The sequence below is a fragment of the Ammospiza nelsoni genome, chromosome Z (genome assembly GCF_027579445.1).
Source record: "Ammospiza nelsoni isolate bAmmNel1 chromosome Z, bAmmNel1.pri, whole genome shotgun sequence".
NCBI lineage: Eukaryota > Metazoa > Chordata > Aves > Passeriformes > Passerellidae > Ammospiza > Ammospiza nelsoni.
In genome coordinates this window covers 84446019-84469674 of record NC_080669.1, presented here as the reverse complement: position 1 = coordinate 84469674, position 23656 = coordinate 84446019, and the positions used below count along the sequence as shown (strand labels likewise).

At 37.2% G+C, this 23656-nt stretch overlaps 1 protein-coding gene across 1 annotated transcript in view; it reads left to right on the top strand.

Annotated features, from left to right (window-relative positions):
- Positions 1–23656, top strand: part of RIT2 (Ras like without CAAX 2) — a 177053-nt gene that overhangs the window by 82150 nt on the left and 71247 nt on the right. Inside the window, exon 4 of the mRNA XM_059492365.1 lies at positions 7183–7374. Coding sequence (XP_059348348.1) covers positions 7183–7374 — 192 coding nt within the window. The remainder of the gene's footprint in view (positions 1–7182; positions 7375–23656) is intronic.

The following is a 23656-nucleotide window of genomic DNA, read 5'->3' as shown; positions in this document are numbered from 1 at the left end:
GTTTGGGCTGGCACAGGTTGCTGAGTACCACCTGCTGCAAATTTTTCACTCTCTTTTTCCATGTAACTCCCTTTGTTGTTGTTCTTGTTGTTGCTGTTGTTGTTGTTGTTGCTGTCATTTGCGAAGGGTGGCTTCGCAAATAAGAGGGAGGCAAGAAGAAAGCATGAAGTGCTGTTGATAATGATTCTGTGCTTTCTTTTTTTCTGCTGCATCATTGCTGGGAACCTGTAGCTGGTGCAGGCAGGGCTCCTGCAAGCAAAAGCAGCAGGTTGGGAACTTTGGCTTCTGTGGTGGAAAAAGTGTACTTTTATTATCTCATAATGTCACCCAACCCATGCTGAGGAGCAACATTTCCCACTGCTGAGCATTGTGAAGGGAAAAATCCTCTATTGGCTTTAGGCATTAGATGCTACATTCTCTTGATCTTTTCACTCCACTGGAAATGAAACAGCCTTGCAGAAGCTAAATGAAAAGTCTAAAATGGAGAGGAGGAGTAGCCTTATCATTCAAATTCATGAAGGATATGACTGGGCAGGGTCTGGCAGAAATTGTGGACATCAGAGGCAGGGCTCTCCATTTGGTCTCTGTCAAGGCAGTGAGAGAGGCACAAAATAAAAGCACCCCCGGCATTTTAAACACTTCCCTGAGGATGAGTTGAGTTACTCTCTGGAGTCAGTCATATCTCTGTAATGACTGTAGAGAGAGGAAGTTGAAAATTAAATAAAGAGATGATTCTAAATTTGGAATACCTGACTACCTCTTCAGGAGGCAGAAACCACACTTAATAAAGCCTTTTGCATCTAGATTAATACTGGTATTATGAGTTTATATTATACAATATCCAGCCAACATCTTACCTGGATATTTTCTTATTTGAAATGTAACTGCTGCAGGTTTCTTGTGGCTTGCTATTGCAGGTAAGTTTTTAAAGAAATATTTGTTTTTCCCTTCCTCTGCTCACAAAAAAACACACTAAAAAAGTTCATGAAAACCAGATAATTATCACAGCACTTCTCACCAGTGTACTTTCATTAGGTAAATCTATTTCAAGAGGTAAAAGAAAAGCACACTTTATGACAAGCAGTGCCAGGTGGATGATATGTAATCCTGACAAAGTCAACTGTGGTGCTTATGTGTGTAGGAGAACTTAGTTACAGAGAGATATGGAAGGTTTGCATTTTGGCTTTAAAAAAGATATGCTGTTAAAAAGTAATATTATACCATAATGGCAGAAATATTTCTGGAGACCGCAGATATTTTCAACTTACTTTTAATAGGAAAATTCTGGGTGAACAATGAAGTTTCACATATTATTTATTGTTTTAGATTTTTCTTCTCTCAGTATTTGAAGATTTTTCCCCTTATCCTCTCTCCTTTTTTTTTTTTTTTGCCATAGATGAATAATATCCTGCCTGTTTGCAAGAATATATCCCACCCCTCAAGTGTTCACTATAAATATGAAAAAAATCCAGTTTATAATAAGAATGACCCCTGTGGTAATCAGGGAGACAGTTTTGATTAAGAACATCTGTTAGCATATTCCTGGTTCTAAAGTCAAGCAGAACACAAGACAAGAAGATATAGAAAGTGACATTCTTCAAACTGTGAGGCTGGCCTCCCTGGGGAGGCTCTGACCTCTTCCAGAGACACAAGCCAAGATCATAAAAAAAGCCAGAACAGACATCAAAATGTGTGGAGTGTGTGTGTAGTTTGAAAAACATGACACCTTTGCTTCGGAGGTGCCGCATCTCTAAATTTCTAAACACCACTCTTCTGAGGAGTGTGGGGAAGGACTGCACTTGCAAGCTGTGTTTACTGCTCAAACACATCACCACACAATGAAAAAGAGGGGCAGGAATGGTTACCCTCTGCTCATTGCCTTGTCCATTTTTTTTGTTGCTGTTGTTCTTCTTCTTTTCTCCTTTCTGGGGCTGGCAAGGCTGTCTCTTAGCTATGGGCAAGATGGGGATCTGGGAGAAATGGCTTCACTTTGGAGCTCTGCTGGTGTAAAGTGGTGATGTGGGAGATGCTGCCTCTAAACAACTTCTGTTCTGAGCTGCATAAAAGCTTTTCTAACCCAGCACTCATTCTCCAGCATTGTTCAGGAGGAAATACTTAGGAAACAGCAAAGAAATAAACTGGCTTTGCTGACCTTTATTTTACATCATTCTAGACTCTTTTACTCAGCAAGGCAGGGCTGTCCTGAGCTGAACATGACACCCAGACTAATGTTTGGTAATAATACATAGACCAACCCTTCCTAAAGGTCTGGGTATCTAAGTGTAGTGTGACTTTACTGCTCAATCACTTTGCTTCCTCTTCTAGATACATTAAGATACTGATCTTATTTGGAAAAGATTCTGATTTCTAATGAAAAAAACCCCCAACATGTAAGTTCTATTTATATTTCCATGATAACAGTATGAATTTTAAAATTAATAAAAAATACTGCTTTCCGTGAAAAAATTTCTCTTGCTCATTATGAAATGTGAGATAAAAGAGTATCAATCAAGATGAAGGAGAGAAAAAAGAGGTTAGGCATATTCTTTTTGTTAAGTTTTTTCTTAAAAGCTGCTGGAAAAAGCAAGACTATGCAGGACAACAAAATGTAGAAATAGGAGCACTCTCCCAAGTTTAGGTATGGAAGTATTTCTTCAGTGTGAATGGATTGGATTATGAAAGACAAAGTGTTGGTAGAATTGAGACTTTTGAAAGATTAAAAGGCCATGAAATAGGTTTTTACAGGTACACTGGCAATTGCACAGAGGTCAGGAGAAATGTGGGGCTGCTGCTGGAACAAGTGAGTGTCCTCATGATGAGGAAAAATGTACAAATACACTCAAGGCTTCCTCTTTCCCCATCTTCAAAAACAAGCTCTGCTCTTATGCCTCCCAGGAAAGTTAGAGGAAGAGAGATTAGAGGGAGATAAATAAGGGAGAAGGGAAGCAAGGTGGGTGCAGGCATGGATCCATGCTTGGATAAGACATATCCAAGCACGTTGAGGAAGCTGCGCAACATCATTGTGAGGCTGTTCTGACACCTATGAAAAATCATGTCAGATGCCTGATCACTGAAGAAAGGCAAATGTGACATCTCTCTAGGAGCAACCTAACCATCAAGAGACTTTCCTGTCAGCATTCTTCAACAACAGGTAGAAATATATAGTCTTATGAGGATTAGTGGATTTTATTTTTTTTTTCTGCATTCAATTATACTGGAAAAAGAAAAGGAAAAAGTTATGCTCCTTTCTTTCAACTTTTAGAAAAATTTGTTTTGTTTCTGTCCAAACTTGATGCTTGTTCTCAAGTATCACATCTCCTAAGAAGAATGATGATTTGGTTTCAAAAGAGTTTTTACCACACTTTTCAGTTAAGCCTTAGTCATAATACACAGGAGAGTATTCAAGATTGATGTCAAGCTGCAAAGTGCTGTAAGCATGAAAAATCTTCACGTTAATTTTCAGAATTGATTTCCTTTTGAGGGGGTGTGATTTCCTTCTGTCTTTTTCCCTTGGCATTTACTGACTTGGGAATGTTTTGTATTTTCCCTTTATTGAGTAGAAATTTGTATCTAGTACTATTCCCGACTGATTTTTAAGAGGTCCTTTTTACAGCAGGAAAAAATTAAAGAAGATTTTAGTGTGACAGATGCACAGCCGATTTTATAAGGGATAAAATATAATAATAAAACTACTTAAAAATCTGTAAAACCTTGGGTTTTGTCTCTACATCTGAACATTCACAATACACAGGTCAACTTGAGTTTCAGTTCTGTTTGCTGTAGATAAACATGAAAAAAGTGGAATCTGAAGTAAGACTTGAACTTAAAAATTAACAAAAAGATGTAATTTCTTCTTAGTCCTTTGTCTTTTTTGTATAATATGCCTACAGATTTGCAAAGATTTTAGTGTATTTATTGGTAAATAAATTTATTCTTTCTCTTAGTATATATTATTATGTTGATGTTCCTAGTGAAAAGGTAAAAAAAAAAAACAAACTTCTTTTGACATCAAAAAACAGGCTTATTTATGTTTGATCTTGGAGTCCCTGACTTTGTACTGAGCAATCGTGCCAAGGGAAAAAAAACTGAGAAATGAATGTCAAAATCGAAAAATTGCAATGGAAATTACTAGCTGAGTTAACAACAGAAAGCCAATTCTATGTCCTCAATCCAGTTTGCACAGAATATTTAATGCCTCTGAAAATGGATCATTTCAAAAATGACACTAAAGTATTTTGCCTGTTTAGTCTAATTTATCAGTGGTAATAATGTGTCATAATAAAAATTTGCATAGGTAAATTCATTCCTATCCTGAAAGTTTTAACTATGCCCTGGCATGAACCAGAATGTGTAGGTAGATGATTCTAACTCAAAAATGTCAGTCCTAAAAGCTGAGAACTTTGTCCCTTTGGAATGATTCAGTGTGTGAAATTAGGAACCCAGGGCCTCCTGCCAGTCAGGGAAAGCCATTAAGCATCCCTGGGGAGTGATACTGGGAGTACTCCTGCTCCAGAACATCACTTACTGTGAGTAACTTAAACAGGGATGTGTGACCTAATTCCTTCTTGGTTTGCCATAAATGGCTATAAATGAGTGTACAAAGCTCTGAGCACTTCCTAGAGGTGGATCACCTCACTTAAACAGAGCTCATTCTTTGTAAAAGGTTGTGCAGGGCTGTCATGCAGTGGTACAGCAGTTGATTTATGGAATTTCTAACTCAAGGAGACAGGTCATCTGGGCTGGGCGTTGGGTCCCATGTGAAAACATGTAGTTTTAGCTATCAGGTCCACTCAGTTGTACAAACCCTCTAAAAATAAATATTAGTTGCAAAAAATAGCTAATCAGATAACTAATGGTATAACTATTTTACAGCATTAAAAGCAGCCTGGCATTAATGGCATTGAATTGTTTACCAGCTTTTACAAGGACAGCTTAGACAGTAGACAACAGCTGCACAGCCAGCTAAATTCAGAAGCCTAATCCACAAATTTAACTTCTCTGAAGTTGCTCAGCCTGAAGGAATCTGGACTAGTTCTGTTCCTCCTATAAAGGAGACTACCTTCCTAAAAATGGCATAGAAGAGTTCTAAGGTGTAGCTATGGTATTTTATGAAAAATCCTTTCCTTGGGATTTTTTCTCCTGAGAATCTGAGAGGCCTCAGGAATAAAATGTAAACAATGATTATCTGCTGCTGTGGAATGCAACAGGTGCATCTGTGATTGGTCTCATGTGGTTGTTTCTAATTAATGGCTAATCACAGTCAGCTGGCTCAGACTTTGTCTGAGACACAAACCTTATTATTCATTCCTTCTTCTTCTATTCTTTTTAGTATAGTTTTAATATAATATATATCATAAAATAATAAATCAAGCCTTCTGAAACATGGAGTCACATCTTCGTCTCTTCCTCGGAGCCCAGTGAATACTGTCACACCAAGGCACTGATGCAAAGAGGAGAAAATCAGGGTCGCATGGGATGGGGGCTGCAGTGAGATCTTTGTTCTGGTGTGAAAGCCTGGGGTCTGAGGGCAGATAATGGATTTAATGACTGTGTTTAATTATTATTATCCCTTCTCTCAACATGGAGGCTTTGAATGTTATGCATAGTTTTTTATTGCATCATTTATTAATCTAGTAGCTATCTAATGTAGAGGTCTGGAAGAGACCTGGGAACAGAGACACAGCTCTGTTCAATGTCTTGTCCAAACTATAGAGTGTGGAATCCTTTCTGTTTGATATCTTCAGTGCTCAGCTGCCCCAGTGCTTGCATATCCACTTTCCAGAGGATAGGGTACGTTATGACCTGACCTACTCTGGCTTGTAGCTTTGTAGTTAATAAACTCTCCTGGTGTGCTATGGGGTGATAATTCAGAGATTTTCAAATTCTGAGTAAGTCTCAAAACAGAATCCTACCCTTAAATTGCCTATTAGTCTGCCATTTTGAAGCTTAGTTGGATAAACTTAGTCCTGCAGCAGGTGAAATGTTTTGGATGATATATAAAGCCCTTGGGTAAAAGATACATCATAAATAAATGATAATGGTCAACATGAAAGTCTATTCACAGCAAGTATTGTCAACCAACATGAGCAAGTATTGAGAGAGATTTAAGGTTGAAACTTTTAAAAGAGCATAAGAAATCCATTTCCCTTCAATTTTCAGCAGAGGCTGAGGATATATATATATGTAAACTAAACTGTCTTAAAAAATCCTAAATTCTCAATAGAGTAAAAAATACAGGATTTTATGCTGCATGCTGCTGCTCATAGAAATGGTCCAATGTTTATATGTGCATTCCTTTTTTATCAGACCTTCCTGCATCATAATATCTCTGGAGAACTGATTCTGTCAGGAGGATTCTGATCCTGACCGACTGTTGCCATGGTATTGGGTTATTCTGGGCTGTGATCAAGAAAAACAAACAAACTTGAGAAAGATATTGGCTTTAAAACATATTCTCAAGCCATAGTGCCTAAGATGAGTTTTTGAAAACTAAATCTTGAATTTTGTACAATGTGGCAGTAATTAAAAGCTTCTGAAAAAAAAACATACCAGTAACAAGAAGCACCGCTGTGACAATAAACATAAAATGATAAAAATGCAGGAGGAGAAATGGGGCCAATTCTTGCACTGTTTAAAATTGTTCATTCTCATTTAATGACATTACCGCACACTGAAGTGAAACCTCTGTCTTTTCTGAGACCCTTTAAAAAAGTAGAACTTTTTACAGATCGGATCCCTGTTGTCTTTTTGATGTTACTGAGCTTTTGAATTGAGTGCATAATAAGGAATTTGTACCTGTTTCCAATTCCTAGGTAGTAATATAGTTTCTTCTACATCCATTAATATTCATTCTGTGGCAAGTCACCTATTTGCACTGGGAGCACTGAAGAAGTTTCTGATAATACATGAAATAGTATTTTCTGTATGCAGGCACTTGCATAATAAGTTCATATTTTTAGAGTACAGAGCTCCTTTGATGGGAAAAGAAGAGAAAAAGTCCTGAGAGAAATCCTTATTATTGAGGTTGATGAACCCGGAAGGATGCACAAATTCCAGCTAGGAGTGTTTACAAGGGTAATACAACAATGTGAATTTATGTAGGGAAGTTTTCTGCAAGTTTGTAATTTACAGATGGATAATTTTCTTTGCCAAATTACTGAGCGTGTTCTTCCTGCTCTGCAGGCAGAATTCACAGCCATGAGGGACCAGTACATGCGAGGTGGAGAAGGCTTCATTATCTGCTATTCCATCACAGACCGCCAATCCTTTCAGGAGGCAGCTGAGTTTAAGGAGCTCATTTATCGTGTCCGGCACACCTACGACATCCCCGTGGTGCTGGTGGGAAACAAAATAGACCTGGAGGAGTTCAGACAGGTAAGAGGCTTCTCTGCTGGTTCTGGCTTGGCTTTGCTTGGCTGCCTCCGGGGTTTCTGCAGCATATGTTGTGCAGGGCTACTGAGAATTATCAGTGCAAGAAGAGGTTTAATCAAAGAACAACAAATTTGTAACGAATTAAAGTCTTTGTGGTGCCTTTCATTCATATGTCGGGGAACTTGAAGCAGCCTTGGCAAATCACGTCTAAAATTTCTGGTTTCACTTGAAAAAACTTTGAGAACTGTTGTCAAAAGATTTCTATATATGCTAATGAATATAAATATATGCAAATATGTTGAATATATATATAAAACATAGAAAGAGCTTCAATCAGGACCTTTGTGGAAAAATACCTTTGGTTTCTTTGACATTCCCAGCCATTAAACAGAGGTTTGCTTTTTCCCCAAACATACTACATTTGATTAAATGCTTTTCAACCTCAGACTGAAAAAAAAAAAGGCAAAAAAAAGAAAAATATGAGACACTACATTTGCCTGAAGATCCAGTGACTGTGCTATCAGAGTGCTCAGGTAAAAAAGGGACATGCAAGACTTGAATTCACTTTGATTCTTTTACCAGATTTCAGCTACCACCACCTAAAGAGCAACAGAATTTTTTCAACTACAAGGTCAATGACTGTGGCTCTCTCAATGTCTTTAATAATCTTTGCTCACTTTTTTCCTTTTGCTTCCTCTTTATTGTTTCTTCTTTCTTTCTACTTCTCCTTTATTGTTTGTGCTGGTGAGCTAGACAGAGATCACATTAGAATGGCTTGGTGTACTGAACAGAAAATATCTATGACTAGAACTGCTTTAAAATATCTGACTTCTGTGCAGGCATATGTAACAAATAAAATGGTGTTCTTTTGGTTCATGAGCATCTGCGCTCACCAATCCTCTCTACTCTTTTCCACTTATACTGTCACTCTTCTCCCCATTTTGTTGTCTTCTTATTGTACCTGAAGAAAATCCAAGACAGCAGTGAGCTTGAAATTAGTCTTAAAGATCTGATTATGTACATTTAAAACGTCACATGTGTTTTCCAGATCATTGGCTTCCTCCCCAAATCAGGCTGTGACAAAACCCTGGTGGTGACAATCCAGCTGCAGTTTCACAGGGGCTACAAACACTGATGCCAGAACAGAAGGGGAGAGATGAGGGTCTGGGGAAGGATGTGGGTTCAGTTGTTTTACTGAGAGAACTGGACATTCACTTGATCCCAAAGCAGGATATAATTGATTACCTACAGCTACCCCTAGATGAGGTTTCAGCAGTACTCTATTTCCTAATTGATACAAAGACTTTTTCACCAGTCTTTGGCACGATCTCCTGCTGGTCTCAAATTTTGTTGAACTTTTATATTTTAATCCCTGTCAACATATATAAAAATATATGCCTGGTTTGAATACCTTTACATGCTCCTTTGTGATCTTGTCTGGTCTCACAAACGGGAAAATTACTGCTCATGAATGTCTGGATTGGATTTCACCTGCAGCATTTTAGCTAAAGGGGCATGGGGGGCTTTTGGGAATAATATTATAAACTAAGCCTGTGAGATGTGATAAACACACTCAAAACTGTTCTATGAAGTCACCAGTGATGATCCTGCCTGAATATGTGAACAAGGAAAATTCAAATTGCGCCCCTAAATATTTAAAAGTTTTCAATGAAACAGAATTTAGGCCTTCAGAATGTTTTCCTCCACAAGCCCACTATTAATGCCAACACATTTGGCAGTGTCAGAAGGGTTTTCTCAAGTACTGCAATCCAGACCTTGACCCTTAAGTCAAAGACTAGTAAGGTAGTGTAAAGTAGATCTCCTCCTTTAAATAAAGATTTTGAATATGACTATGTGTCCATTAGCAAGTATTATGAACAAACAGTAGAGAAAAACAACTTTTTATGGAGTCCATATTTTGGGACATTGTTTTTAAATTTTTACTCTCTGTACTCTATGGCTGTTGTCTGCATATTTAGTTGGTGCTGAGGTATATAAGTCGTGCTCCTAGAATTTATCTTCATTTTAATTTCATCCATTTTAGATTTCACTCCACAGGTCAAAGCAAATCCTGGTTAAGTGTGGGTGAAGAGCAGATACTGCTCTGAGAACCTTCCTGACCTAAACTGAAGCTCTAAGAACCTTCCTGACCTAAACTGCGTGGGATGACACTTCTGTGCCCGGCTTTAAGCACATATTAATGCTTTCCAGTGTTTCATTATTTCAGAACTGGGACATGAGGCTGTGCTCTATGTTTAACAAACACTGAAATAAGTTTTATCTGTGCTCCCTGGTAAGGTTAAGCAATATCTAAGGAACTGGAGGAGCTCTGGGGAGGCAGATTGAAAGGGTTCTCTTCAAGGTCGTGCACTGTGGTTACAGCTTCATTAAAAGCATTTGGATGGCGGAGAGTGACAGCCAGCTAACCCTGGAGTGACAGGCAGCAATGAGCTGGTGATGTAGAGCATTAACATATCAATGAACAAACAGGGAGGTACACAAGCACATCAAATTCAAAGAGCTGAAAAATAGTAGGTGTCAGAATGCAATCAGCCAGGTTGGAATTTGACCAGGGCACCAGGGATAATATTGTTGCTTTGTTTAATGACATTTTTCTTCTATGAGTTTCATTAAAACAACTGTAATGTTATTAATGTTATTTCAGGACATAACACTAAGTTCAACATTCGTGGGCATCATTTGCATTTAATGACAATTCTGCAACAATTAGATGGGCTGTAGTGGCTTGGCCAGACAGAGCTGTTTCCTGAAATGTGAATCCCCACACTGCTCCCTTAATGATGTATGCTGCTTTCTTCAAATCTATCAATAGGACTACTAGAAAAAAAAATTATTCTGCAATTAAAATTGCGATTTAAGAGAAACACTGCTGAAAACCAAAACCCAATGAGTTTATTATTTTTAAATTATATTTTCACTTTATGATGGCTTCAGTGAAATTATAGTTTTTATCTGTGCTTGTGATTTCTAACGTTCTAAGAAATGGCTTTTTCTGTGCTCCTTCTTAAAGCAAGTTTTAGTTATATTAACCAGCTTAAAGAATAAACACTTTCAATTTTCTCTGAACAAGTTGGGAAAAATTGCACAAAAACTGGATAGGAAAGAGAGTAAATCATAATCTTGATGTTTATGTGGTGACAAGGCACCCTCCATCCCCCTCCGAACAGGCATGAATTGCTTAGGCATTCACAGAATCATGGAATGGTTTGTATTGGAAGGGATTTCAAAGCTCATGTCATCCCAACCCCCCTGCCATGGCTGAGAGCACCTTTCACCAGACCAGGTTGGTCCAAGTCTCGTCCAGCCTGGTCTGGAACATTTATCCATGTCCATTCCCTGATTTTTCAGCCATTGCTCGAAGAAACGCTTAATTATTACATGCATTCTATTCCATAGCTATTTGATAGAAAAATACAGAACTAAATTATTAGGTAACATTTTCATTTCGGTGTTTTCAAACAACAAAGTCATTAGATCAGTAAATGTATGCTTGCATGTCTTTAATTATCATCAGGTTTTCAGAAACATGTAGGACCAGCTGTTCAAAAATGCTGATACTTTCACTTTAGGTAATGATGATGCTTTCACCTTGTCTCTTTACTCCAGATGAACACCTGATTCACACTGTTTAAAACATGTGTAACAGATAAATATCTAATTAGAACATATTCATCTTTAAAAAATACGTTGAAGCAATTCAAGCCCATGCCATACTAATGTTAAATTGCAGCTTAATATAAAAAATTAATAGGTAGGACTTGTGGCATTACTGAAATGTTGTTTAGAAAATATACAAAAATGTTAACCTACTAATCACTCCAAAATATTAATTATATTGAGAAATTTAGAGGGGAACTAACTACTCCAGCTCCTTTTAATAATGTGCTGTAAGTCTGAGCTGAAAAACATTATTTCTATAAGCTGTTTTGAACTTTTAATGTAGATGTTAAAACCCTTGTGGAAATTCTATCCATGAAAAAATATCACAGCCTTCATGGAGCAGTTTTTCCTATATTTGGTTTTTTGACCCCAGAGGAATTGGCTGTGGGCTCAGTTGAGTCCATGGATAATATGCTGATGTCCATTTCCTCTGAAGTTAGGAGGGCAGTTCATGTTTCTGCCAGCTCCTGCCCTCTCTGGGAAGCCTGTCATCAAAGCTGTTAGTTTTTCCAGTATGGTTTTTCTCCTGAAAAGAATTCTGCAGTTGTTTACCTTTCCACCCATAAGTTGTCTTACTGGTTTCAAGCAAAAATCTGAGAGCAACAGTGCCTTGAAAGCATTTCCCTCTACAACCCCCTCCTTTAGTAGGAAATAAAAAATCAACATGAGATCTGCCTTTTCCATCCAGAAGTGTAGTGGTGGAACAAGGGGAGTGTGTTCAAAGTTAAAAAGAGTAGGTTTAGATCAGATGTTAGGGGGAAATTCTTCCCTGTGAGGGTGGTGAGGTCCTGGCACAGGTTGTCCCATCCTTGGGAGTATTTAGGGCCAGGCTGGACATGGCTTGGAGCACCCTGGAGCACTGGAAGGTGTCCCTGCCCAATGGGAAATGGGAAAATGGGGGTCTTTAAGGTCCCCTCCAACCCAAACCATTCTGTGGTTCTGTGGCTCTATGATTTAACACAGAGCAATGTATTACTCGGAGTGCAAATGTATTACAGAGCTTTCATTGTAATTTTTTCCCCTGAAGTTTCATTATACCCAGAAAATAATTTTCAAACCAGGATAACAGTGAGTTTTTGTGATCAGAACCAGCTGAATATTCTCACTTCAATGAGATTTTGCTCTGTGTTTTGCTCAAGACAGGGCGACTGATTATCAGACAATGTGAATGTCAACTTTTAGGTTTTCATTTTGACAGTTGCTCTATTTTTACACTTCTCAAACCTTGAAATATCATTTGAGTCTGAGACAGACAAAAGTTTTTGTTTTGTTTTGTTTTGCTTTGGTTTGCTTTGGTTTTGTTTAGCTTTATTTTCTTAAAAACTTGTTTTGGTTTGGTTTCTTCTGCGTGACTAACTTTTTGGTATATATATCAAAAAATTGTCAGTTTGTACCTTCTGGTGCCTGGTTGAGACACTGAAAATACTTCAAGAATATGATATTATATTTTCTTTTTTTTTATTATTCAGTGCATGACTATGAAGCACTGTTTACTAGATGCTCCCTTACTCATATTATGAATCATGAATCTGTAGTATTACGAATTTCTTACCTTAGCATCAGGCTGAATTCTCTTTCTTTTGGGATTAAAACTCCTTTGAAATTTGTAACTGTACTTCAACACCAGCAGTTCCACTTTCTCTTGAAAACATTAAATGTAAGGTAGGTAGAAGTGTCTGTACTGAAGAAAGATTCTTGTTTCCCATTATTCTGACCAATGTCCTACACCAAGAATGAATGGTTTCAATTTTCCTTCTGAACTTGAACTGCAAGTCAAGGAAAATGCATTTTTTGCTGCTTATTAATAATGAATAGTATACATTTGTGTTAATTACAGACATTGTAAATTGTGAGATTAAATTATTTGGCTAGACTCTCTATAAAATTAATGCAGAAAACCAGGATTTATCACATATCATAGAAGTGTCCCATAAAATGAGATGTATCTGCCTGGGAAGAAGTCTGTCTTGCTGCTGACAGTAGAGGGAGGCTCAGACAGCCATCTTCTTTGCCTTTTTGTGGTGGTGTTTCAGTGAGATGAAAACTTATAAAATTCTTTCTGACACATTTTCAGTTCAGAATCCAAACCTACTGATTCATTCTGTTATTGCTGCTGCTAACTACAGACTGTACTTCTGAACCATGCACTCATTTTTTCTTTGATTTTTGAATAAACAAAATCATAGACAACAACTACAAAACCATAAGGGAAGTTTAGTAGGAAAAATCCTGAGGAGAATATCCCTTGAGGGATTTCAAACCTCTGTGGATGTGGCACTTGGGACATGGGGAAGCAGTGGCCTTGGCAGGGCTGGGGGAATGGTTGGATCAGTGGCCTTAGAGGGCTTTTCCAGCCTCAGTGGTTCTAGGGATCTCTTTGTTTGAATTTTTTATTGCATTTTTAATTCATTCTTTCATCCATTTTTATTCCATTTGATTGTTCATTTCCCATGGATATTAATGTAGTTCCATTTTCCATCAGTGTCTGATGAAAATCAATTGCATTTGTAAGGAGCTGCCGTCATCAGGTACATGCACTTGCCTACATATTTCCTTCTCACATGATATCACATCATATTCTTTGTTTGAGCTTCAAAGTCTGTACAATATAAGCAATTTTTTCTGTTTTGATGGAGCTATGACAGTTGTCTGAATATTTGGAATTAAAACTACTGAAGTTGTCATTATGGTGTTTTATAATCCTAGAAAACTGTCAGACCTTTGAATAATCACTTTCTTGCATTATCAAAATGCCTATCTGGATTCTGTAAAGTTCTTCTACGACTCTAACTTCTATTTACTTTTAATTGGCTTTGATTTTTCAGCATTTCTTTTATGCTGGTCATTGTCCTAAGTAGTCTTTCTCATACAGATTTTAAAAAAGAATGTTTATAGCATTTTTCTTTCTGAGAAAGAAAGAAAGAAAGAAAGAAAGAAAGAAAGAAAGAAAGAAAGAAAGAAAGAAAGAAAGAAAGAAAGAAAGAAAGAAAGAAAGAAAGAAAGAAAGAAAGAAAGAAAGAAAGAAAGAAAGAAAGAAAGAAAGAAAGAAAGAAAGAAAGAAAGAAAGAAAGAAAGAAAGAAAGAGAGAAAAAGAAAAAGAAAAAGAAAAAGAAAAAGAAAAAGAAAAAGAAAAAGAAAAAGAAAAAGAAAAAGAAAAAGAAAAAGAAAAAGAAAAAAAAAAGAAAAAGAAAAAAAAAGAAAAAGAAAAAAAGAATATGTGGTTTTTCACGTCAATGCAGTTGTAGCAGAAAATCTGGCAGCTGTAATCTTTTGTAAGGAAATTCTATCATTATCAAGAGTCCTTAGCAAATATTAATTTGTACAGAGTTTACCTACCTCCTGTCATTACAATGCTTTCATGTTTCCACAACCTCCCACAAACCACAGCTTCCCATTACCCAGGCTGAAGTAAATGCCGTCAGACACACAGACAATTGTAATGAAACTGTTGGCTCATTTCTCAATTTATAATTGTGTTAACCTCTAGTGAACCACTCAGTAAATCCCGTAATTCCTTCACCATGGAGCACAAGACATTTGAAGGGGACTAAGAGGCAGATAACAAGCTGCTCTGTAGGAGAAGAAACAACAGCAAAACAATAGCTGCACTGCGGATAATAAAATGTTTATAATGCAAAACCTGGATATTCAGCGATAAAACCAAAGACAGCTAATTGCTTGCAGGTGAAGCAGGACAAAGCAGGATGTGTAGCCAGAGGTACACACAGGGGAGGGTGTTGCAAGGTCACTTCTCTGCTAGGGATATTAAACAGCAGCACAATTTATATTGTTTTGAAAGGATCACAATACTTCTTATCTCTACCTGCTTTAACTTCACCATCCACCTCAGAGATTTTTGTTCTCCCCATGTGCTGAATCCTGACTTGGCATGACCACGTGTGACTTCAGTGGGAGAGCACCTTGGGGGAGAGGTGTGAAGGTACAGGGAGCCTCTCCCACCTCCTGCCTTGCTGACAGAGGCCGCCCCTCAAGGTGAACTTGGGCTGAGATTTGTCTGCTTGTCCTACAAATTAACCAGATTGACTCTTGTGAAGGTTTCCATGTGTATTCATGCCAGCAGGACCTTTCTTTGTAACTAAAGCAAGCAAATCATGTTATAAAACCTCCACACAAAACTCCTGCGGGGCTGGAGGAGGGTTGGGCTTGATTGCAAGCAAATTCAGAGTGCTGCAGCTTTCCTTAGAATCCCTCAGAGAGAAAGAGGTTTGTTACACAATGACCACACAGAGAAGTGCAGCTTGCAAGGGAAAACACAGTGGCATCATTTGTTGGGTGGCTAGTGTTCAATCAGGAGCCTGTACAGATGCCTGTGCTGGATATTTGTTGTGGTTTAACTCCAACATTCAGCCACTCACTCATTCCCCTCTGCTGCTGGTGGGGAGGAAAATTTGAAAGCAAACAAAAAAAGTAGACACTTTAATAATTAAAAAAAAAAAAACTTTAAAAATTATATTAATGATTGTAATAATAATGAAAAGGAGAGAGAGGGAGGAACGAAGATCAAGAGAAACAAGTGATGTTCACCACCCACCGATTGATGTTCAGTGTGTCCCCAAACAGAAATAGGCAGCTTCTGGCCAAATCCACTCAGTTTATGTCCTGGGCAGGACATTCCATGGTATGGAGTATCCCTTTGGCCAGTTTGGGGCAGCTCTCCTGGCCATGCTTTCCCTTTACTTTTTGTGCACCTACTTATGGGCAGAACATTGTACATTAAAAAGCCCTTGCCTGCAGTGAGCATTGCAGAGCAACAACTAAATTTCACTGTGTTTGTCGGGAGTTTCGTTCAAGGATGGCTTAAAGAAAAAGGCCATGAAGCCATGCAATTGAGAGAAAAGTAAAAGGTAGTTGCAAAGCAGTTCCAAAGCAGTTCCCAGCCCGATTACTATAAACAATTAGACTCTCTCAGGCATCACTCTATAAACAATAAGGTTCTCAGGCAGTCTTCCCATAACAAGTGAAACACCCTCTCTGGGAAAAGATGGCACCCTGGGAACAGATGTGGAAGTTTTGGGAACCTTTCATATCACAGTGGGAACACTGGTTTTGTTTTGTGTAAACAATTGTCGGTATTGTAAAACAAAAGGAGTGGTCAGAGTTTTCTCTGTTAGCCTATCGTAAACCTGGATTTTGGAATATGCATGAAGTTAATTAACACTGTTATTTAAAGTGACTGATCAATCAATAAATGGGAGTTCAATGCATTATAGGATGGTCGTCTCCCCCTCACTTCAACATGTGTTGTCAACATTATTCTCATTCTAGATCCAAAACACAGCACTGTACCTGCTACTAAAAAGAAAATTATCTCTATCCTAGATGAAACCAGGACAAAAGAAAACTTTGGAGAAAGCTCATCGTCCCTGGAGGATTCCCATAGCTCATTTTTCACCAGCATAGAAAGGTGTAAAGAAAGAGCTGCAGGTGGCTCTCACTCCACTTCTTTCCCTGCTCCAGGGCTGAGTGCAAAATGACATTTTAATAACCTTCCATGTATTTGCCAAAGCCTTCATTTCCCTGTGAATCTTGCTCTTGAGCAGTGTATACAAGCCAGGCATCAACCTGTTGTTAGCACAGAGGAGGAAGAGTCAGTCCAAACTTCCTGATTCATTCTGTTACTGCTGCTGCTAACTACAGACTGAACTTCTGAACCATGCACTCATCTTTTCTTTGATTTTGAATAAACAAAATCCTAGGACCACACCACAGCAGGCAGAGCAGACTAGGGCACAATTTTGCCCCTCCACCCCCCAGGCTGGAAGCAACACAACCTCAGAATTTATCCCGTCATTTTCCCCACTGGGGCACACATGTAAAGGATGCAGTCTTTGCATACATGTTGCTGTTTTTACAGCAGCAAAATCAAGGTTTCAGCCCAACCCTTACATGTTTAGCACAGTTCCATTTCAAGAAACTGTTCGAGCATATGCTTAATTAGGGTGGAAGTAATGCAATTTTTTTTCAATTTTATCTGTACTTGAGTGAAGACGTCCTGAAAGTGAGACAGTAAAAAACAACTTTGTAAAAATAAAAGTACCCCTCCAAAGTTGCATATTAATATAGACAGGCAAAAAGTAGGGGTTTTGTACAAAAATGTGAATTTCTGGGAACGAGGATAGCTTCCTATGTGTTTTTTGCAGTAGGAGGTCAAAACTCTTGAAAGTAGAAACTTTGCCAGAATTTAATTACAGCTCATTATGGTATTAATAATAATAAGAGCACGACCTAGCATTTAAAGAAATGAAGATTAATCAGTTTAATCATCTTTGATTTTTTAAGATTTGCTTGTATTATCGTCTTAATGACTCACTTTTTTTTTTTCCCAGATGAGTTAGGAAGTTAGAGAGATTTGTTTTGAATCATATCTAACAACTTGCCTAAGAACAGTAACTTTAGTTTAACACAGTGTGACATTGTTTTAGTTGCAGTCATAAAAACAAAAATTAAAAATGTCCTTTATCCCTCTCACCTCCCAAAAACACAGTATAAAAAAATAAATTAAGGGTAAAACATGTGTTAATACCTCATCCATGATATCCAAATTTTACTATATAAAATCTATGGAAAAATGGCAGCTTCAAAACCTCTGAGTAAATTGTTTGATATAACACAGTTATTTAAAGAAGATCCAGGAAATCACCAATTTTAAAATGACATTAAAGCACATTATTGCACTTGAAACTCAAGATGTTAAATGTCTAGAAAACATCAAAATTTAGGATTCACTGTTAGTCATTTACATTACTAATCAGATATTTTTGTGGATCAGAACCCCAGAGACTGACTGGGTATTTGGGTATGGTGCCTTGTTTATTTGAAATTAATCTGTATTGGGTTTGATACAGCTCAGCTTCTTCATCCACCTTCTCCTGATGAGTATTGCTTCTAAAGCAAGAAAAGGATGAACCTCCCTTCTATCATTACTGTATTTATTTCCTCTGTCACTCAGGAAATAGTCTTTCTCTCTGTTTCTATCTATGTCATTTTTCCCACTGAATACAATTAAAAATGTCAATAAGGAGAAAAATATGTTTTGTCAATTATTTTTGTCATCTGGTACAAGCCCTGACACACATATGCAGTTTTGTGTGTGCCTGTGTCTGTCTGTGTGTTTTAACACAGTAAATTAACACCAACATTGTGCTCAGTACAGGATATTCATCAGCACCACGGGCCACCCCTGGGGTATTCCTGTCATAAATACTTCAACACTGAAATTTTGAATTCACTTTACATTTTCTCTGATGGTGGTGGGGAGTAACATAATGATGTGACTAATATAATGTCTTGGTTAAAAAAAGTAAAATTTGCCTTGGTTCCCTAGATTCCATTTATTTCTACATCTTACAGTTTCTTGGATTTTATAACCTGAGGAAGCATGAGGTGTGGTTTTGTTGGGTTTTCCACCCAGCCTGTTCTAAAATCAGAATGATATTATGTCCGATGTGCTGTGTCTGGGGCTACCTAAACAGCAGACTAAACCTTGTGACCTTCCTATCATTGTTTGAAACCTTCCTAGCAACTAATTTAAACCCCACACCAGCTACTGTCACCAAGTCCTGGAGTATTTTCCACTGAAGCCAGACCCCAGGATTATTCTGAGTGCAGGTGGTCAGACTGAGAGGAATGCTCAAATCCTCAGAGCAATCCAGGGATTTTCACTTCATTCTGAATTGATGCAGGAATGTGGGAGTCAGGTGGCTTCCCTCTGATCTGTTTTGCTCTCTTTCTCTCTTTCTTCTTGTATGAAGAAAACTGTGTGGATTAGCTCCACTAAATTAAAAAAAAAATACAGATCTTTTTCCCTAATTGTTTTTATGCATCAGTTATTTGTTAGAGGTCAGGGGGAGATTGAAGGTGTTTGTGTGTTTTGTGCGGTCAAAGAAGGAAATAGAAGAAGAGGAGGGTAAAAGTGGAGATGATTTATGTTTTCATTGGAGTGAAAGGAGCACTTTGAGCACTCTCCAGACCTGGGGCCTCGGGCTTCAATTGGAGTACAGACCCATGTACATTTCCCAGTGCCATCCACGGGAAAAATGCTGCTCATGGAGAAGCTGTATTCCCTTTATACCCCATTTTCTATCCCATCTGAAGTCAGTCAGATGTTTTCACTGACGATTGCCTGTGGCTACAAGATGACTGGCGATGGCAGGTAACCTTTTCAAGATTATAATGCTCTCAAAACCAGAGGGAGTTAGACCTTGAGAATTGTTTGATTTTATTTGGAGGATCTGCAATGCTGAGAATCCCTGACTGAGATCTGCCAGGAAACAAGCAAGTCCCCACCAAAACACCAAAAAAACCCACCAAAACCAAAACAAAACACTGAAACAAAACCAGAATAAAATAAAAAGGAAATCCAAAACAAAGAAACAAAAAAATGGTAGAGTTAAAAAGATCATAGATGGATCAGTAACCCTTGGTGATCAGTGACACTGAAGCCTGGAAGTCCTTTGGGAAACAATCACCACTTCAGACATGATGACATCTGCAAAAAATTCTGGAGTGCCCAAGTGTAATATAACAATTTAAAAAATTTCATGTTAATATATTCCTGTATTTTGAGACAGAGAATATGTCACTGTCAGATATCTTTGTTCTTGCTAGGGTTTTAACCTTATTTGATAATTATTTGTGAAGAGAAAGAATATTTTATAGGTTTATATGTACCAGTTCATTAATTATTGCTTTTCTTTGTTTAAAGCATACACCTCAGTCCTTTGTTTTGTTAGGAGGGAATTTTTGTGTAAGATAATTTTGTGTAAGGATAATTCCTAGACTAAAAATTTCCATTGAGCTTACTAAATTTCTGGGGAAGAATTTTCTTGTATTCAGGGTTACTTGTTCCTCACTCACTGTGGAATCTGGAGCACAAAGCCATGGCTAGATGGGGCATAATGGTAAAAGTGCCTTTTTACTCTATTCTGAAAATCTTTCCTGACATTCTTAGTAACAGGAGTGAAGAAATCCACATTAATAATAGCTGAATTTTTCTTTATGCCAAAATATGTCTATCTAAGGCACAATTAATTTTTCAGAACTTGCTGGAGAATCTCCCACTGTTTGCACCATTGTTCTGTGAAAAGAGAGACTGAATTACTTTCCACTGCTGTCAAATTGGCAACTTTTATTTCATTTAAATTTGACTCACACACACACATAATACTGCTTTGACTAATTTTAAGTCCCTATAATATAAAAATAATTTTATATTTGTCCCGATTGCCTGACATTTTCAATATGGAACATCTGTAAAAGAGAAATTGGTTTTTGTGGAACACAGGTAAAAAGGCCATGTGGGAAACTGAAGACAATTAATGAAAAAAAACCCTCATAAAAACAGTGGAATAGTTCCAATGGGAATCTGTTTCATTCTACTTGTGCAATAAAGTTAAAAGCTTGTTGTTATGCCAAAATTAGACAGTAGTGCAGAAATCTTTATTTTTATAATCAGCAAATTCCTTAACCTTGTGACTAGATAGTCTGCTTTTCTTCAGAAGTGTTCCTCACTAAAGCAAGATAGGATTGGAATGGCTGTTTTCCTTCAAAAATTAAAAATATAAAGAAACAGCAAACTTTCATAGTATTGAAATCTCCAGCAGAAAATATTTCTGTAAAAAAATGTGGTATTTACACGGAAAATTAACACAATGCAATGAATACAATGTAATGAAAAAAACCTACCGTACTACCTGAAATTAAGTACTGAGCTGTTACTCAGAAACCCCATACGGCCATTATCCACTTAAATGTATTAAGCCTTCAGCTTCTTCAATGCACGGTTTTATTTGTCTAGGTAGTGATTGAAAATGGATCATTTAGGTTATCTCCACTTTTCTGTAGTGATGGAAGTATCAAGAGTGCCTATATTATATCCCTTTCCCTCCTGTGTCTGCTTCTCATTGAAATTCTACAGTCTGAGCAAAGTCAGACCTTAATGTTCTGCCTTTACCTGCTTCAATATCTGTGGTTTTATCTTGATGAATAATGCACCTAAATGACAGGATTTTGTGGTATTTTATTTTGAACAATCACAGGAAAGACAGAGAATGCTGAGGTGACTTCGAATGACAGAAATGTGGGTACTTGATACTAAAAAATGGTGCAATGAAATAAAGTTTAGTTCATTATTTATATCAAGGTAGAAGTAATTGGTATAAAGGTCTGCAGTCAGAACATAAGCTACCCAAAATTTGGAATTAGGACTTTAGGTTTGAGGGTTCTTTAGTAGGCTTTCTAAATTCAATACTTGGGCAGCTTATAAAAATGCTAGAAAGGAGAGATTTTACAACTAACTGATGATATATCTGCTAACAAATCATCAGGAACAGATGGTATTCACCCAAGAATTCCAAAAGAGTTCAAGTATAAAATTGCTGAACTATTAACTGTGCTTAAAATGGAATCAGCAACAGGGAAATGGAAGATGGCACGTGCAGAAGAGTCCAGGGAGCTGCAGACCAGTAAATCTGAGTTCTACTGAGCAAATTAATACCTACTACAAGAAAGAGTAGCAATAACAAATATATCAATAAACATGAATAAATAGGAATAACAAATATGTGAATAAATATAATTTCACAGGCAGAACTTGTAGCGGTTTTCAGAAAGGCAACTTGTGCCTGACAAATTAAGTCAACAAGCATACAAGGAACAAGATAATGGCCATAGGTTTCATAAACTTCTAAATAGTTTTATATGAATTGAAAAAACCCCAAAATTGAAGGAAAATATATAAATGTTACTAAATATCGAAAAGAAGAACTAACAAAGATAGGAATAAATGGTAAAAAATGAAAAGTTATCACCTTTTTTAAGTCCAGGTGGATAGAAATATTCCTTTTTGAAATAGAACCATCAATGTCTGTAGAAAAAGGTGTTAGACTTTCTATTTAACTCCTTTGGTTGGCATTTAACTCTATTTTGGGTGGTAAAAATTACAGTTAAACATGATGAAGTTTAAGAAAAATTCTCAATATATTTAGAAGTTTAAGACTAATTCTCAATATTTTTAATAAAAAGAGTATACATTGTTCTTAAGAATACAAGATTGGGGGAGAATTAATTGATTAAGCATATTATATGTTAAAAAATGAAAATGCTTTACTACAGAGTGCACAACTAAACTATGTAACTAATTGCTGTAGGAATCACAAATGCAAAGGACTGTTTAATGGGTTTAAAAAGCAATTCAACCATTTATGTGAGGAATTTTTAAGGGAAACATGACATTCCTAATTCGGGAAGTGCCTGATCCTTAGATTCCCCAAAAGTGCAAGGAGACAGCAGTAGTATTTTATATGTTTCACCTGCTTTCATGTCCTGTCTCTGAGCAAGTTGCTGCTGCTGATGATAGCATGGAGGGACAAGACAGAGCTGTGGTCTAATTTATTCAGTGTCACGGCTGTTCTGCTACAACACGTATATAAAATGAACCATAACAACTGAATTTGAGAGGGCAAACACACAGAAGTCTCATGAAAACATTCATTTACATAAGTATTTACATTTCCATGTGCTCATATATAATACATTAATGTGTACAGCAGTATTAACACAGTGTTAATATAGAGTAATCACTGTAGTTATATTATGATCGTATGATTATTATATAATCATTGATATTATATGATAATTGCTGCTAACGATGGTTGGTATGGGTTTCCTCTGGGATTCTTTCTGGTTATTTTCCTTGTCTCTATTTCTGAGGTACTCTATTTTCCAAGCAAATGTTAGCTTGGAAGCAGATGTTCAGTCTGCACTATAAAACAGTCCAGAACACTGGTCCCAAGAGTTCTCCCTTTTCAAAAGTCTATGAATCTTTTAATACTCTTTCACTTTTCTAAGTTCAGGGAGATTGTTAGCAGTAGTCATACTTATTAGAATAATTTCTGGCAAGGAAAATAAAAAAGTCATTAGATAACAAAGCCAATTCAATTAAAAGTAAAGATTTCCAGAAACCTTTCTTAAATCTGTCTTCTCTAAGCTAAAGTACATTTTAAATACACACATAAGACAAGAATCAGGAACGGTTTTAGAGACATCCCAGGAACCTGACTTCTGCTCCTCAGATCAAACATCAGATAACGTTGTCTCCCTCATGCATGATTATATGCATTGTCTAATTTCAAAGCAGAAAATAACCAGTAGTAAGGGGTGGAGAGATTCACTGATGCAAGCTCCAGAGCCTAAGGCTGACATTGCCTTTCAAAACAATTTTGGCTATGAGTGCTTACAAACAGATGTCAGGCTGGGGAAAAAACTGATCAGCAGTGCCACTAATTTGATGTCCTCAATGCTTCACTAGCTGGATGATTTCCCATCCTGGACTACTGGCCCATTAAACCTGTCTTTTATTACACAGCCATAAAGCTGAATGACAGAAAATACATAATTAAGACTAGTCAAATAGAAAGCAAAGGATCTGTGTTGATCCCATTTTTCTGAGATAGTGAGGGACAAATTGGAATCTAAGGGCCAATATAAAGCAACATTAAAGTGTTTGCTTTGTGTAACACAGAGCTGAGATCTTTACAGCCATGTGGGGAAAACTCCAGGTGTATGGACAGAGCTATTGTCCCAG